Below are 19,537 nucleotides of genomic sequence, written 5' to 3'. Positions count from 1 at the left end.
CAGTACAAAGTGACTGAACACATTTACTTGTCCCACCAGTCTAACCTTTCTCCTAGCATTTCTGTCATTTATTATTACTTAACAACCTACTGTACATTTCTTTTTACTGTTTATCACATTATTATCTGCTGCTGCTATATTTATATTGTTGCCTTTCTGCACACAATTGTAAAGCACAATAGAATATGCTACTATTATTATTATTAAATACTGCACTTAGTGGGGAATGTACTAGTTTATCCCTATGGTCTAAATTGATGTTTTTGATTGCACTGACTGCACTCATTGTGGCCGTGTTTAGTCATGCATGGTGGTTAAACCTGACCAAAATAATGGTCAGGACGTGAAAAGTCCAGTTTGAGCACTCAGACAGATTTGCACATTTCTGCTAGTCACCTCCAGCAGCTTATTGCACTCCAATGGTGCAATGACTGAAGTACTTCATTGGGTGCCCTTTTCTGGCATGCTTACAATAGAATTCTCCCTTAGAACACATTTACCTTATTTATCATAAAAATAGCAAACCAGGAACTGACAGCGTTAGTTTATTACTTCAACGTTTGATACGTAGGTATTGGGTCCAAAGTCCAGAATGACAGCAGAGTGAGTCATTGCTATATGGTAATGCTATTGCACATCTGAAATGATCACTTATATAAGGAGATAAATTGGTACTTGTGAGTTATCCGGGCGTCCGATTTTTTGATTGTATGCCTTAAGTTAAGGCATACAATCAGATACGATGCGATGCGATATCGCATCGCATCGCATGCGACCATCGGATGCGATGACCCGATTTTTCCATAGGAATCAATGTTAAAATGATTCCTATGGAAAAAGGGGTCCTTTTCATACCCCTACTATCCAAGTGGGCATGGAGTTGGATATAAACCTGTGGCGAGCGTAGCGAGCCACCGAGCCCGAAGCGTGGCGAGCGAAGCGAGCCCCGCGAGGGGACGGTATTCCGTGTCCCCTCGCGGGGCTCGCTACGCTCGCCACGCTTCGGGCTCGGTGGCTCGCTACGCTCGCCACAGGTTTATATCCAACTCCATGCCCACTTGGATAGTAGGGGTATGAAAAGGACCCTTTTTCCCATTGAATTCCATGTTAAAATGGACTCAGTCCATTTTAACATTGATTCCTATGGAAAAATCGGGTCATCGCATCGCATCGCATCGCATCCGATGGTCGCATGCGATGCGATGCGATGTCCCGATCCGACCCGATTTAAAAATCGGACGCCCGGATAACTCACAAGTACCGATAAATTTATAAAGCAGGGCTCTCCTACCTCCAAGTCTGTCTGTTGTTACCCAGTTTGTTTTATCACTGTCTACAATTGTAAAGTGCAACTGAATCTGCTGCGCTGTAAAAGAAACTGTAAATAAATAAGGGGCACTGCTAAATGAGTAGTAGGATTTCTATTGCAGTGTAATAAAATAATGGGGATTTGTATATATTATGATTATCTCCAAACAAGAATTAAAACACTCCTTCGATTGAAAACCTTGAGTCACAAGCCTGAATACTAGATCACATGTCATACTTGAACATAATACATTGTGTTATGCATGAGACACCCCTGTTGCAGGTATGTAGTGGTTGCTATGCTATATAAATAGAACAATGTTACTTTACACACCCCAATTTACTGCGATAGTCACTGACCTGTTAGACAAGGTCTTTCTGCTACTTCTGCTTATTAGCAGCTGTTTCCTTCAGTCAGTTAAGCCCCATACACACAGGGTGATGGGAGCTTTGCACTGAGCTATCTAGTTAAGCAGATATTGCTCAGCACACAGCGCCGCACCAGTCATGTGTGCTGAGCGATCTGCCACTGCCGATGTTCTCAATAGAGAGAACACAGGCGATGACTAGATTTTGGGGGGGTATTCAATCTGTGCAGGCACTCGCCTATTCAATGCTGTTGTTATCGACAGCATTGGAGGCAGTCAGATCTGACTTTGTTTTGGAAATGGCCGTGGATTGTCGAGTTCACCTCTGTTTTTCGAAAATCTGCATCCGTTTTCACAGATTCACGGACTTTCCGGGACTCAACAGTCAGAACATTGAATTCCGACTGTTGAGTTACAGTCAGATCAGACAAAAATGACCTGGGATTCTGACTGGCGGGACATTCCGACAGTCAGAATCCCAGATTGAATATCTAGCCAGGCGACATTGATGTTCTAGTCCGTACCGCCGTCGCCGGGGGCCATACACACGGATTGATCTGTGCTCCATTTCTAAGCAATCTAGTCAGATTTCTTAGAAATGGGGCTGAAATAGCCCAATGTGTAGACAATTACAGACAATTAGCCTGACAAAAATACTTTTTCAATTAATCCTCACTTTATTGCCAATCTAAAATTACCCTATGCTCTGTCCAAGTATAAACCCAATTGCAGTTATAGGCTGTAACTCATAGCAACCTACACTAGGCTACTATGGGCTATACCATGTTTATACTCCCATCTGTCTCCAGGGATTTCTATACAGTATGTCAGAAAAGACATAAATCTGGGAGATCTTCCCAGCTAGGCTAATATAATCTCTATCACTTTGTATGAACCAAAGTGAACACACAATTGTAAACAAGTTTTCTATGGGCATCCAATCAGAATTTTCGGTACTTGTTTCCTAGCACGGCCACACCGATTTACATCGGGGTGGTCGTGTCGGAAAAATCGCGTCGATTTGGTCGCATGCGATGCGATCGACGCGACGACCCGATTTTTTGATTGAATGAAATGTAAATCGGGTCCCTGGGACCCGATTTTACATTGGATTCAATGTAAAATATTCCCAACCCCCCCAAATTTAACGGCGTAAACCCCACCCCATGATAGACGCCAACCCGAAGCGTGGCGAGCACAGCGAGCCCGCGAGGGGCGGCGGTGCGCGTCCTCCGACCTTTTCATTCCCCTACTATCCACGTCGGCGTGGAGTTGAGAATACAATAGTGTGGCGAGCGCAGCAAGCCACCGAGCCCGAAGCGTGGCGAGCGCAGCGAGCCCCGCGAGGGGACGCGTATACCTGTGAAGTTATACGCGTGCGCTCGCCACGCTTCGGGCTCGGTGGCTCGCTGCGCTCGCCACACTATTCTATTCTCGACTCCACGCCGACGTGGATAGTAGGGGAATGAAAAGGTCGGAGGACGCGCACCGCCGCCCCTCGCGGGCTCGCTGCGCTCGCCACGCTTCGGGTTGGCGTCTATCGTGGGGTGACGACGGGGACATCTATAATGTGAAATGGGTCATATTGGCCCATTTCACATTTTTCACATTTTCTCACGATTTCAATGTTAAAACATATTTTAACATTGAAGCCTATGGAAAAATCAGGGGCATCGCGTCGTGACCAATGTTAATGGTCCCGACCGACGCGATGCCCCCGATATTTTACCTTTCCCGACACGATTTCAATGTTAAAATATTTTTTAACATTGAAGCCTATGGAAAAATCGGGGGCATCGCGTCGGTCGCGTCGGGACCAATGTTAATGGTCCCGACCGACGCGATGCCCCCGATATTGTGTCTTAGCCGGCAAAATGGACCTGATTTCAAAGGAAATCGGGTCCATCGTGTGGATCGTGTACCTTAACTTAAAGGTACACGATCCACAAGATTGTGGCCGTGCTAGGAAACAAGTACCGAATTTTCTTATTTACTTAGCACCATCCAGATGATAATAGACATGATCTGACTGGTTGCCCATAGCAACATCTCATGTAACATAGTACTCCCATCTTAGTAAATGTCCCCCTTGGAGTTTATATTAGCAACTGCCTACAAAAAGGATTGTGAATAAGGTTATGTTAGATCTGCTAGAACATGCCATTGATGCCAATCAATATAGGTGGCACCATGCATGTTCTTTACATGTAATTCAGTCATTGTATATTTACCAACCAATCTAATTCTAGAAAGTATCCCAAAAAATGTTTGCCTTGGGAAATATCCCTCTTTTTTTCAGTACCGATCTGAACAATACAATTCCTCTTAATATAGGGTTAAAACTGTCACTGCAAATTGTACTTTAATAAAGATATAATTCTGAAGCTCATAAAGGAGTATCTAAATCACATGTTTTCCTTTAACCCAATTGTGTAAACCTGTCATAATGTAGAGCGCAGTGCCCCAGAGTCCACTGAGACTACAACATGATGTGCTTATATGCACCTGCTCAGCAGCTGCGTCCCTGACAAGGATTACAAATGTTGCAAACTATGTTATTTTCTCACATGCTGTTTCACAGACTCCAGCACCTACCTTCAAAAATAATCATCAATTACATTGTAGTTATAAAGAAATGTTATAGATACCAAATGTACCTCTTTTGAGAAACGGTGAAGTTCAGACCTACTTCTTGCAAGGCCAAATAAGGGAAAGCGGCTCTATCGCCGAAGCACACAGCAACCACTAAGATCTTAGCTTTGATAAAATAGCTGATTGGTTGCTATGGGGAACCTGAAGCTAGATGACAGGTTCTAATTTAAAACCCAAACAATGTGGCATATGTACATATATTTGCTCATATCTCCTAGAATGGTAAAGGGACACAATATTTAAATACATGGACTTTAGTTTTTGTATACTGAATTTAACGTAAACATTTATAGCAAAACTACATAGCCCACAAACACCAAAGTATATTACATTGAATAGTCATAGCCAGACTATATAGAACTATGCCATAGACAATATGATCATACAGAGAGTTTTGTGACAAAATAAGGGACTACATATTTTAAGAAAGTGATGAGTTGTCAAGATGTGTAAGTAGAGAGCCACTTCCACTCTGGTACAGAGCAGGGACTCAACACTTGCTCCTGCCAGATGCTGGGATGCTATCGGAATATTGTATTTTCTGTTAAAAAGATTTTTGTTGGTTTTCCTTGCACCTCTATGGACAGTTGCATAGTGCATACCTTACTGGTCCTTCTTCTGACGTGGGAGTAAAAGCAAAAAAGGACAAATAACGGAGCACCTGGACAAACCATATTGCAATACAAGAGGTGCAAATGCAGTTCATTTTTTTTTTGCATGCAGGGTAAATACTGGCTACTTTTGCATGTAGCCCACATATACTGAACAGCTTTATTTTGACACTACAAATTAGATTTCCGTTTTGATACACCGCTTTCAAATCGAAACCTCTGTGCACATTTTGGGGTAAATTTACTAAAATGGGAGTTCTATTGAAGATGGGTTGTTGCCCATATCAACCAATTAGATTCTATCAATTTACTTCTGGAAGGTGCTAAATAAATAAGAAGTAGAGTCTGATTGGTTGCTATGGGAAACATCCCATCTTCAATAGCACTTTCATCTTCGTAAATTTGTTTGTGGTGTCCTATATTGTATGTTTGGTAATATGGGACTACCATTAAAACAAACATATACCGTCACGTGTTCACTACAGATTACTTATGCCTAAGCATTGTCTGTATGGATACTAAATCAAACTGTTGAGAAAACAGTTGGCCTATAACAGTGATGGCTAACCTTGACACTCCAGCTGTTGTTGAACTACACATCCCAGTATGCCCTGCATCCTTTTTGGCATGACCAAATAGCAAAACTGTAGCAAGGCATACTGGGATCTGTAGTTCAACCACAGCTGGAGTGTCAATGTTAGCCATCACTGGATGTTTTACATCATACCTCCCAACTGTCCCGTTTATTGCGGGAATGTTCTGATATTTTGGGACATTCTCGCGTCTCTCCCGCCGCCGGCAGTGTTCCGCAGCGTGGGGGTAGTTGGGAGTCCCCCCCTGTAGTCCGTGAATAGACGCTGTGCGCATGTCGACCTTTTGACCGTTGACCTAACTCATGTCGATCTAACGCATGTGTCGACCTAGAACCATGTCGACCTAGTCCCTTGTCGACCTAGACCCCTGTCTACCTTCCTGTATGTCGACCCAATGGTGGCGACCATCTTATGGTCGACCAAACAATCCCATTCCGAATGTATTATGAGAGAAGACCCTAGTGCGCATGCTTGAATGCCAGGAAAAATGGTTACTGCACCATTTTCACTATGATTTCTGCAGCACTGCTGCTGTCGGTATCCGGATGCGGGGTCAACGGGGTTTAGCTATACCATGGTATGGGTGACCCGACTTAGTTAGACCTCTAAAGATAGTTGGGTTCTGCTAGAGTGGCGGTATAGCTAGTTAGACACTGGTGCCGGTCCACTTGGATCATTCTTTACTATCCAAGTGGACATAGGCTTAGAATTAAATAGTGTGCCGAGCGTAGTGGGGCACTGTGCCCGAAGCATGGGGAGCGTAGTAAGCCATACAAGGGGACACTGTGCACATATTCAGTATCCATGGGGACCCCTGTGACACTCGGCACCAAAATAATCCTGAAAAAAGTCCCGCCGACCATGGTCCCGCTGATCAGCCGCCAGTGTCTAACTAGTGCTAGTACGCTTAACTATCTTTATGCGTCTAACTAAGTCAGGTCGACTAAGGGTTGTCGACCATACCATGGTCAATCTAAACCCCTTCAACCCACTATACCACAACCTCTGCCTTCAATGTGGGACTCCAGAGAATTCATTCATGACAGCTGGGATTCCCCCGAAATGTTGAATAGGGTGAGCCACCGGCACGGGGGTTAAACAGTGAGGATGCTTGTTTTTGGCCACATTGTATACACCCCAAAGTAATGGTTCCATCTGTAAGTCACATTGGCACAGCCATCTGGCAGTCAACTTAAGGACTTTACCCTGCACCGTACATCAAGACGGGTGATCGCTAAAAAGCATGGAATTAATGAGGCCTTCATTTTATTCCTCGGCTATAATCTGCAAGGTGCCCTCCCAGTCCTGGCACCCTAGGCTGCAGCCTATTCACCCACTGGTTAACCCTTGGAGTACCAAGTGAATTTGTTAAAGAAGGTGTGAAAATTGGCCAGCAAACATATTTATTCATCATAATGACCTGTAATGTTTACCTTTTATATGAAATATCTTTTTGACACAACAGATTTTATTTGAATTTATATAACAAATGCTGTAATGCTGGCATTTTTAGAATATATTTTGAACATCTCCCACAGAAATGTTGGCACTCAAAGGGTTAATCAAGCACTGCCTAGTATTTAAAATTTGTATTGATAAATTTAAAAAAATATATAAATTCAATAAAGTTTTGCCTACCTGCCATCCTATTTGAAAACTATTGGTTTATGGATTAGGTTTGTGAAAATGATTGACTGAAAGGACAGTGCCGGCGGCCATACGTGCACGAACAAAGCTATATCTGAATAGCTCCGTTGGACACCCTCTAGTGGCTGCTGGCATGTAATTTTATTTATTTATTTACAGTTTCTTATATAGCGCAGCAGATTCCGTTGCAATTTACAATAGTAGACAGTGATAAAACAGACTGGGTAACAACAGTCAGATTTGGAGGTAGGAGGGCCTTGCTGCAAGCTTACAGCAATCTGCCCCAGTATGTACTGTTTGTCATCTTTTGCTTACATTGGCCTCATATGTCATATGTCGTCAAGATTGACCAAACTGTCGTCTGGTGATTGTGGTTGAAGTACTCCTACAGAATATACTTTAACTGGCTAGAAAATAGTATAATAGTATAAATAGCTAATTTATTTAGTCCAGTGGGGTATCTAAAGGTGCTCACACATAGGGCCTTATTCAGATCTGAGCTCAGGAAAAAATTTTGGGAAAATGGGCAAAACCATGTGCACTGCAGGTGGGGCAGATGTAACATGTGCAGAGAGAGTTAGATTTGTGTGAGTTATTTTGTTTCTGTGCAGGGTAAATACTGGCTGCATTATTTTTACACTGCAATTTGGATTTCAGTTTCAACACACCCCACCCAAATTTAACTCTCTCTATACATGTTACAGCTGCCCCACCTGCAGTGCACATGGTTTTGCCCATTTTTCCAAACAAATTTGTACTGAGCTCAGATCTGAATAAGGCCCACAGTGCAATTCTCTGATGCATTTTGAACGTTTCAGTTTAAAACACATCGCTTGTAGTTCAAATTGCACCATATTTCTATTGGCTTGCAATGCAATGCGAACTCCCGATGCGCGATCCCACGCAGTTCATATCGCAAGCTAAAAAATTGTGTGCAGGCAGTACTATTTGTACTAGGTTGCATCACATCTAATTCAAATCACACGCTGTTATAGTGGGCCTTATTCTTGTTCACTCTTTCTGAAAAAATCCTTCTTAGATGGACAAACCCATGTGCACTGCAGGGGGGCAGATGTAAAATGTGCAGAGAGATTTGGGTGAGTTATTTTGTTTCTGTGCAGGGAAAATACGGACTGCTTTATTTTTACACTGCAGTATAGATCTCACTTTGAAGTAAAACCCCACCCAAATCTAATTCTCTCTGCACAAATTACATCTGCCCCACCTGCAGTGCACATGGTTTTGTCCATCTAAGGAGGATTTTGTCAGAAAGAGTGAACTATGTGTTTCACATGCGATTTGAACTACATGCAATGCAATCTAGTACAAAACGCATCTGGCACAAAACGTACCGTGTGTGGGCATCTTTAAATGGGAGTTGTATTGAAGATGGGATGCTGCCCATAGCAACCAATCATATTCTACTTTTTATTTAGCACCTTCTAATCTAGAAGATAATAGATATAATCTGATTGGTTGCTATGGACAACATCCCATCTTAAATAGAAATCCCATTTTAGTAAATTTACCCCAGTGAGTGGAACTGTAATCTGAATTGGCCAGAGCCAAAATACTTTCCTTCACACTTTTTTATTACTGTTGTTGAAATTAGCAAGTGTTAATTTGGCTACCATTTGATGTGTCCTTGAAGAGGAAATCAGACTTTGAACCACTCACAAGGAAAACAAACGGTTTGCTATGTTGCAGATAGAACTTATTACTATTCCCTTTTATGGGTGTCAGAACAGCTCTCTTGTTCAGTTTACTTTATTGGCCACCATTAGTCTATGCATGTAAGATAGTTCAATTTCCTTATTGGTGTGTACAGAATTTATAATCGGCATTCCATTGAATGGAATTTTGTTTGCATTTTGTTAGATTTCTTTTTCGCTTGCTTACTAATTTTTTCCAAAAGAAAAAATATTGTTTATAAAGATTTTTGTTTTTAGTAAGTATGTTTTCTGCACAATTTATGCACCTGCAAATCTTAGCCAAATAAATCTCTAATTCAGGTTGGCTCGGAAAGCAGTAAAATTGCAGAGCGCTGAAACCATGCGTTCCCAGGGGATTGCCCAGTGTTTTCATGGGGACATCCATAGCACGCTGGGGGTTCCCCTGCTCCAGGCCAGGCAAAGCGAGTGCTTAAAACACCAAAGCTGTTTGTTGAGCGGAGCAGACACCACATCAAACCCCCCCCCCCCCCCCCCCCCCCGTCAGCATATATATATATATATATATATATATATATATATACACACACACACACACAAATAATATATGGCTGACAGACACTGTCTAGGTCGATATGTACAAGGTTGACATGAAATGGTCAGCATGAGTTTTCACATTTTTTTTTACCATTTTGTTTGGCCTTTTTCATGCAGTGCCATATATGTGAATTCTGATTGGGAAGCGAGCCATGCGAGAGTACGAGGAACACTATTTGGGGGTCCACATGCTCATATGTTGACAAAAAAAAGTGAAAAACTCATGTTGACCTTTGCATGTGTTCACCTTTTCCATGTTGACCTTTTGCCAACTATTCGTTACTGTCGTCCTTGTGTATGTCAACCTTTTTGACTATCAACCTAGACACTGTCTGTGAGCTCAAAAAGGAAAGTATACTCTGAACTTGGCCCTCCTCTTATGGACACTTTAAGATGTGAGAATATAATCAAAGAATACTCCCCTTCTAGCTGCTGCTAGGCTCATCTTCCTCTCCCACCTCTCTACCTCCGCCTCCCCCCTCTGCCTATCTCTTCACTGGCTCCCCATTCCTTTCCGAGTTCTCTTTAAACTCCTCACCACCACCTACAAGGCTCTTTCCTCCTCCACCGCTCCTTACCTCTCTTCACTGATCTCTATCCACACTCCCTCCCGTCCTCTTTGCTCCGCCGCTGACCACTGATCGCCGACTGACCTCTCACCTAATCACCTCCTCCCACTCCCGTGTCCAAGACTTCTCTCACGCTGCCCCCCTGCACTGGAACAACCTCCCGCCACCCATCAGGCTTTCTGATTCCCTTACCTCCTTCAAGCGCTCCCTCAAAACCCACTTTTTTCGACTAGCCTATCCCTCCTCCTAACCTCTTTTGATCCTCCTATCCTGCCTCCGTTCCCATCCGTTCCTACTTATCCTATTGTTTTTGTTCGTCCACCCACCTCCTTTTAGTATGTTAACTCTTATGAGTAGGGCTTATGAGTAGTATGCTGTATTTTATCAACACACCCTGTACGTTACCTTGTAATTTATTTTTTGTTCACTATGTACGGCGCTGCGGACACTTTGTGGCGCCTTATAAATAAACGTACTACTACTACTATATTGATTGGTAATCTTTAATGGTAAAAAATCGTGTTTCTTCCTCTCATATTTTCCTCGAAGTTATAAAATAAGAACGAAAAGGCAAATGTGTAGAATAGTCTTGACAATCTTAATCTTTCATATCACTGAGTCAACCAATTGCGTACCGCGACTCAGTAGTATAGTATAACTTCAAGGAAAATCTGAGAGGAAGGCTGGAAGAAACCTGATTTTTTTTACCATTGAAGACTACCAATCAATATACAAAAGAAGGGGAGTATTCTTTGATTATATTCTCATATCTTAAAGTGTCCATAAGAGGAGCGCCAAGTTCAGAGTATACTTTCCTTTTTGTGTAAATGTTGTCTGGGGATTAGGGGATATATCCCAGGGTTGCCGACCCTCCCGGAATTTGCGGGAGTCTCCCGAAAATCGGGTCCTTCCTCCCGGCCCCCGGAAGGGTGGGCAACCCTCCCGGAATCAGGGGGACCCCCACTGAGCCCCCCGATCGCAGCATTTATATGCCGCAATCCGTGGGTCTCAGGGGAGGGGGCGGAGCTAAAACGGCACAATCGTGACGTTTTAGCCCCGCCCCCTCCATGGATAACTGATATTTCGGCTATTTGTTGAAATGGGGACGGGGCTTAATGACGTCACAGTTAAGCCCCGCCCCCAAAACGCGTAATGCAAGATTCCTCTCCGGGCTTCTCCCGGAGAGGATTTTTTCAAAGTCGGCAACCCTGATATATCCCCCTACTCAGAACAGGCGATCCCCAATCATACTAGCACTAAGAGTTTCTTCTAACCCAAATCTCTATATTGTCTGTGAGCTGATACATATCCATTTTTTTCAAGGATGTTCTCTACGTATATGAATAAATGTAAATGTTTGTACATTTGTGCCAATTTGCTTGTTTTTGTTAGATGATATACTTGCCCCATCCAGTGAAGTAAAGCAGCTTATGCGCACTGACGGGTAAAGCTGTGCTAACTTGCAGGTTTGATTACACCTCCGCTGCAAGCCTGAGCCCCCTGATACACCCAGGCCTGGGTACATTGATGCTACCCCACACCCATATAAGTGTCACTGTTGTCTTGTATTCATGTCTTAGTAGATCTTAGATTTCTCTTGTTTGGTCAGTATATGTGTATTACTATTTTCTGATCCTATCATTTAGCAATAGGTAATCCCAACTGTTCTGTTCTGTTCTGCTGCTTGATTGGCAACTAAAAAAGTGTCTGTCTCATCCCTGACAAATGCATGTATTATGCTTATTCTATTTACTTTTTGCAGTCCAAATTTGTTTTTGCAGTTCAAACCGTCTGGTTAAATGTTTAAATTGATTGTATTTTTTTATTATTATTATTCAAAAATTGTCTACCTTGAATGTTGAGCGATGTTAATGTTCTTATTTTAAAGTGGCTCACCATTGGATCTGCTACTAGCGCTAGGCCTGTTGAGCCTGACTAGATGTTGGACTTGAAAGGGTTAAGCACTGTCAGTCCTAATACAAAAAGAGCACCAAATAAATATTTTATCATTTATCTATCCATCTTGGTATATACATCAGAACTTCAATTCCCCTATGCTGATCAGCTATATAAAATCCATAAAGTTGATGGATTAATACACTTCTGCTGAAAAAAACATGACTATTATATTATATTATAATTTGGATTGTCATCAATATAAAAATATTTACACGTCCTTTCCTATAATTGGATTACATGCACAAGCATCAGCTTGTTAGGGAATTAGTAATTAATTTAAAGACAGGCCACTATAAAATAAGTCTGCTCTATACAATATATAATTTTGTATTCTACCCTGGGCCCCAGTAACTGGATTTACTGATTAAAATACTCTTGTACAAAATTGGCACACAATAACTTGGTAAAACCTTATACAACAGTACAGTTATTCATAGCTATGCCTGCTGCATGGGTGTGTGTGTATCACTGTTGTCTTTTTAGCACCATTCTTGCCCCAAGGCATTTCATTAGCATTTTTTTTCTCTACTTAAAAAAATAATAATTTCAAATGCTATTAACAGCATATATGACTCCAGGACAATGGTGAATCCAGAACAATAGTTCCAGTCATCCTACATTGCTTTTTGTTAGTACTAGTACAATACAAGTAAACAGCAGGGACCATGCTGCATGCTGGGGAATATCCCCCGCTTGTGATATTTCCTGTTGGCCCTGCCATTGGAAGATGATACTGATGACAGTCTGAAGTGCACGTAGTCAGTGGCAATGTGCATACACAGTGGACAATATTTCGATTTTGTCATTCTGACTGCTTGGAATCACCAAAATCTTAATGATTATTATCCAGTTTGAATGCACCTTCTTGCCTGTGTCACCATTTTGAAATAATGGTGACATCGGCAAGTTATGTTGCACTTCCTACTATGGTGTCAGAGTATATAAATATAATATGGATTTATGCACTACTACTGCAGCAATGGGTGGGGTGGCTTTGTTATATAGATTATCAATACAAAGGGTAGGCTGTGACTGCACTAATGCATTATTATTGTAAGCTGTAAAATACACTTTCTAATTTAACATTGATGAATTCATACACAGGCTCCCCTCCTTCCGCCACCATGTCCAGCAAGAAGACCAAGGCTAAGACCACCAAGAAGCGTCCCCAGAGGGCGACTTCCAATGTCTTCGCTATGTTTGACCAGTCCCAGATCCAGGAGTTTAAGGAGGCTTTCAACATGATTGACCAGAACAGGGATGGCTTTATTGATAAGGAGGATCTGCATGACATGCTTGCCTCTATGGGTATGTAAGGTTACATATCCACTGTTGTAGCATTTGTATATTTAACACCACAGTAAAGATTGCTGTAGGCTGTATGATAAATGCAAAAGTGTTCCACAAATTACTACCACAGTGTAACACAAAGCAAGTCAAATTATCAAAATGAATATAGAACTCTAGTACTATAGTCAGCTGGCACTTGCACACGTCTTTAGACTTCACCACTAATAGCTGCCTTTCCAGGGAAGACTAGTTCCACCCTGTACTCGGATGCCACCTGGTCTTTCGCAGGAACACAACATCTCAACCGAGTCAGCGGATAAACTGACTAGACAACACAAAGATGAACTAGGCTCTGCACATGAACATGGACTAGAATATGCAACCTTGCAGACAAGGACTGAATACAGGATTTACGGCCTTTATCGCTATAATGCAAATCATTTGCAATAAACCAAACAAGAACTATAACCAAGGTACCTAATCGCCTATGTGACTCAGTCGCAAGGCTAGGCATCTGCCGTGAGACAAACAAACAAGAAACACAAACAAGACAAGTAGCATATGGTTTGGCCTGAGCCCTAACCGCCTCTGTGACTCTGTCACGGGACAGGACCTATGGCTCCAGCTCAGACAGGCTAGGACTCTGAGAATCTCTGGGAACATAGAAATCACCAGGACAAAGGAGTATCACAGAAATATAACCGGCAGGGTTTATTGCTTGGAGTATACCTATATACCCAGTGGTTTAGGAGGCAGCCACACCCAAAGACTAAGGTATGCATGGAAACAAGGCAAGATGGCTCAGCCAAAACCCGGAGCACTGACCCAGTGAACACATAAAACTCACACAGAACATGAATAACAGTGGCTGCTGTGGTCGCAGTTCATGACAAATATGGGGAAGTTAATTGAAATAAGTAATAAAGGACACGGCATGGTATTAATCTGAAACGAGGCACAAGTTATATATATATATATATATATATATATATGATCACGATACCTCCTGGCCTGGCTAGGTCCAGATAGGAAAAAAGCGGCACTCCACGGACTCCAATAATATAAGCAAGTGTTTTAATCCATAAAAGTATTAGGTACAGTACATCATGGTCGACGTTTCAAGACCTACAGGTCTTTTCCTCAAGACTAGTACCATAAAGTGCAATCAGTGCTGTGCTGGTGACCATATATATATATATATATATATTGGGGCATACAGATGTAGCCATTCTCATAGTTTCCATGATTTGGGAGCTCGTACTTGTTCGGCATGCCAAAATCTCACCTGTGGCATGGAATCGACACACTGCAACATCACAACTCACTGCAGGAGTGAATTAGATGCACACATGTGTGACTGGATCACATCCAGCTACATTTGTACGTAATAGTGTCCATGTTCACCGGAGCTGTGGGATGCCAACAGAACTTGGATGGTTTTTAAAGTGGCAATCTTTTACAAGGCAAAAACATTCCTGGTCAGTGACTGCCGCTTTAAAAAAAATTTTGGCCAGAATCCTGCATCTCCGGCGAACTTGGACACTATTGTCTATGCTCCATATTATGTAAGTAGCAAGGGCACAAAATAAATTAATACATTATATATAGTAAAGAGGGACAGGAGTCACAACAAGGAGTAGGGTGGGTGCAAACAAAATTTGAGGGTGCAAAAGAAAGTTGTCTAGAATCCCAAACCTGGGTCACCTATTGAATAAAATCCTGTTTTACTTAAATATATATAAAAATAATTGTATTCAAAATATGCAAAGCCTGCAGGCACTGTGCCTACTTCTGAGACCTCAGAAGTTAGAGAGAAGTTGGGTGGTCTGAGGAAAAAGTTGGTTAATTGTGTAGGGCAGTGTTTTAGTTGGACAGACAAGTTGGTCAGTTAAATCACTGGAGGAAAGTTGGCCAGCAAAGTTAAGCTGGGTACACACCTATACAATTTAGTCTTCATTCGAGCTATTGACCCTAATTACGATTGAACATCCCCAAACTACAGCCGATATGTGCGTACACACCTAGAACATTTTACTTGTGATGTTCGATCTCCTCACATCCATACTCTTGCAAGAAAATGATTGCTTATGGGGTATGATTGCAAGAACGGCCAGCATATCGATCAAACGTGCAAACACACTACTCTTTTGTGGCAGATCATTATCAATCATACCACATGAGCTGGGACAGCATACACACCTATAAAATCCAACAGCCATTCATCCAAGGTCAAAAGATCGGCAAGACAATTGTATAGATGTGTACCCAGCTTAAATTAAAACCGGTAACAGAGGACATAAAATAAAAAAAACATAGAACACATGAAATTTCTGTTGCAAGGCACAGAGCTGAAGTGCATATTTCACTTTTCTAATTTTTTCAGGGCAAATGCGGTTTTGTCCTATTCAAATGGAGGGCATTCACCTAGGTGAAATATTTGGCAGTGGCAAGAAACAACTGGATCAGCAAATTAGCCGCCAATCCACAGGTTTTTGTTATTTTACGGGCAAAAATTTAGTTAGTTTTTGCCACTTTTTAAAGGTATTTTTGGACCATGACTATCCCAAAACTGACACAATTGAATAGTCGGGGGTTGGATTAGTTTTGTTTTGTCGCCTATGCGAAACAAAACTAATTGAGTAACCCCCATTGCGTTGCTGTTTGTTCTATTGTGGCTATATATTTATGTTTTTGTTTCTCTTTGAACACTCTCTATAAAAAAAAACATGGCATTCAATTTGAGCTTCTACAATAATGCCTGAAAAAAGTGTAACTTTCCTCATTAGTATTTTGTACATTTTCTAGGCAAGAACCCCTCTGATGAATACTTGGAAGGGATGATGAGCGAAGCCCCTGGTCCTATTAATTTTACCATGTTCCTCACCATGTTTGGAGAAAAACTGAATGGCACTGACCCCGAAGATGTAATCAGGAATGCTTTTGCCTGTTTTGATGAAGAAGGCGCAGGTACAACACTTACCTCCCTTTTAAAGTTTAGTGGTCCTTTTGACTTAAAGGGGTAAATTTACTAAGGTTGGCCGTAAACAGCCGATCCCTGTATGAATGGATCGGCCATGAACGGCCCGACAATACGAATGGAGAATATGACAAATTTACAATCCTGCTGTATTCTCCAGATTTGTATTTGCAGATGTCGTAGCCATTCGTATTTGGCTGACGTATTATCGCAGATCTGTGCCATGCTGCCCTGTGTATAAAACTAAGAAAAATAAATAAATAATTAAAAAACACAGCGTGCAATCCCTCTGCCCAGCAATAACCAGTCCTGGGCTCTTGAGCCGGTCCTGGTTGCAGAAATACAGGGGACAAAACAAGTAGGGGTCTCCTGTATTTTGTACACCAGCACTGGGCACAAACAGTCAGCAGGCTAATGCCACAGCCTGGGGACACTTCCGGTTGTTCACTGACTATCATGAATAAGCACTAATTTTTTGTTTCCTCTCTGAAAGGAGATGCTGCAGGCCACTTTGGGATATGCAGCAGAATGGTCTTGTCATTAGGCCCTGCCACCTATTCAGGGAAGCACCTACAATGTACGGGTCTGTAGTGAGGGTGGAGCTAAATGTCCTGCTCTGGACAATTAGCCCCTCCCCTTTCTTGCAGTTCCACAATTTCTGGATTCGAATACTTAGTTGGGGAATTACATTTACCATGAGCAATTTGATCCCCGGGGTTATAAAATTAGCCCTCAAGTCAGCCGGCCACAGCTCTTATCTGGGATGTTTTTTGGGGACCTCTGCAGTCTCCCCAAAAATGTGTGAAAACAGCCAGAACTTATCACAGATTCACAGTAACAAAGTGCAAAAAATTACATCTGAAAAATTATGACCAATTAAATTCCCCCTTTAGGAGCCGATTAAATTACAGGCCACCTCCAACTGAGCATTATAGTGATGTTTGGCTGCGCATATATTTGCACATAGCAAGAATGCAACATTGCTATATTTTCTGCATATCTCTTAATGGGATACGGTCACTAGGTCACCAAACATTAGTTTGATAAGCATTAGGTCGACCACTGAAGGTCAACATGCATAAAGTTCAACTTGGGGAAGGTCGCCATGGGGTTTTTCACTTTTTTTTTTTGAGTCAACAGGTATTATTTCATGCCCTACCATCCACTAGGGCTTGGTGGGAGAATAAAGCAGTGTGCCGAGCGTAGCGAGACACCGTGTCTGAAGCATGGCAAGCGTAGTAAGCCCTGTGAGGAGACGCAGTGCCATTTTTTTTAGTGTACTTGACTGTGTCGACATTTGGGACAAAACAAATGAAAAAACCCATGTCGAACTTTTTAATTGTCGACTTAATGACCTGTGAACCTAACCCATGTCTACCTTCAGTCATATAGACCTAATGTATGTCTATCCAATGATCCCATTCCCTCTTAATACATAGATCTTCCAATGTTTAATAATTGGATATTCCACTAATAGCGGTCTCTGCCTTTGTATGTTGAACTCTACATCCTCTTACAGGATTTTCCAACTAATCAGAAGTTATCTGTTTGAATATTATCAGTTGCCTGGAAATACTGACATTGTCCTAACATTGCCACAATAAAAACCTATTTACTGTGGCAAAGGCTCTCGAACTTTCTTGAATCACAGGAGTAGATGTATTAAGCAGTGACAAGGGAGGAGAAGTGAGCCAGAGGAAAAGTGGCACTGGCGCTGGAAAAGCCAGCACTGCAGTAACATCTATGCAAAAAATTATATAGAACAGCTGATTGGTTGCCATTGGGCCACTTCTCTTCCCTTATAACTGCTTAATACATCTACCTCAAATTTCCCTAGAGTATCAGCATTTTTTTCACATCACCCCTAGGATAACGAAAATATTTTTGAAAAATTTGGAAAATATTAAATTGAGTAAATTGTACCTATCATCTGATTGTCCACATGTTTTATAATTGGCAGCCACTGATTTTTGCTATGATCTTGACCATAAATAATTCGATTTCAACCTGGGACACCAACCCGAGGTACCCCTGCTAGAGTTTTGCGGCACCCCAGGGTACCTAGGCAAACGGTTTGGAAACCACTGCACTATGTTGTAGTAAATTGCTTGTTGACCAGTTTTATGATGAAATGGGGCCCACACATAAAACAGCTATTGGGCAATTCCTTATTCTGACATTGCCTGGATTGGGGAAATCCTACAGTCAAAACACAAAGTTATCAGGGTAATCAAGTTGGGATTTTTTTAACACGCTTTAATTTGCAGATTCCCCGACAGAACACTGATCATCGATGCTTGATGATCAGCAGTTTTGATTGGCAGAAAGAAGAATCATGGCTCTTCTGTATGGCCCGCGTATGTCTAATATGATCTTTTGTCTGGTTCCATAACCTCTTTACTATTTTATAGGTTTCATCCATGAGGACCATTTACGGGAGCTCCTTACCACAATGGGAGATCGTTTCACAGATGAGGAGGTGGATGAGATGTACAGAGAAGCCCCAATTGACAAAAAAGGAAACTTCAATTATGTGGAATTTACCCGCATCCTGAAACATGGAGCTAAGGATAAAGATGATTAAGTTGTCAGTGAAGAATTGCATGAAACATGTCCGGATTAAAGGGCCTTGGTTCTGCATACCAGGGAAGACGGTGTCCTGTGCCCTGCAGCAACCTTTCTTTCCTTCTTGCAGTCATTGAGTCCTTGAATGCAAAAAAAAAAAAATACCATGACAACAGCCGTATTTATCCCCTCATTACCCATAGAAAAGTTATTTCGGCAGTTGGCAGAAAATAATTGTTACTAGTATAGTAATGAAGTGTTTGTTTTGGATGCAGAGTAAACATTAATCAGGACTGCAATCTTTAGTCGTTCTTTCATGATATACCTCTGAAGCTACCCATAGCTGCCCTCACAGCCCCAGCATCAGGAAAGTGCTACTATTAAAAGGAGACTTTCATTAGAACACTGCCCACCGATAGCCTCGTAATCGATTGGGTATGAAGTCATATTAATATATTACATAAATAAATTGATTTATTAACATGACCAGTTTGCATGTGTATAAATATATATATAAATATCTGCCTTCCACATGACAGGGATAGGGGTAGACATAAAAGGGGGATACAGTTCCTGCACTCTTTTTCATTTCTTCTGATTCATTCCTATCTGCACAACAGTATCTTAAAAACAAAAGATTAACACTGACCATGTGTTTTGGGATATTGTATGGCAGGTATTCCCAACCACGGTCCTCAAGGCACACCAACAGTGCTGGTTTTAGTGATATC

General features: G+C 41.8%; 1 protein-coding gene across 2 annotated transcripts in view; it reads left to right on the top strand.

Annotated features, from left to right (window-relative positions):
- Positions 1–19,292, top strand: part of MYL9 (myosin light chain 9) — a 31,353-nt gene extending 12,061 nt beyond the window's left edge. For both annotated transcript variants that reach the window (XM_083147781.1, XM_083147779.1), the window contains exons 2-4: positions 13,079–13,282; positions 16,070–16,231; positions 18,653–19,292. In XM_083147781.1, the coding sequence (XP_083003907.1) occupies positions 13,099–13,282; positions 16,070–16,231; positions 18,653–18,825 (519 nt within the window). In that variant the 5' untranslated portion in view covers positions 13,079–13,098 and the 3' untranslated portion in view covers positions 18,826–19,292. The remainder of the gene's footprint in view (positions 1–13,078; positions 13,283–16,069; positions 16,232–18,652) is intronic.
- The last annotated feature ends 245 nt before the right edge of the window (positions 19,293–19,537 follow it).

The sequence above is a fragment of the Crinia signifera genome, chromosome 6 (assembly GCF_055691185.1).
Source record: "Crinia signifera chromosome 6, ASM5569118v1, whole genome shotgun sequence".
Taxonomy (NCBI): domain Eukaryota; kingdom Metazoa; phylum Chordata; class Amphibia; order Anura; family Myobatrachidae; genus Crinia; species Crinia signifera.
This window is presented reverse-complemented; position numbering and strand designations above follow the sequence as displayed.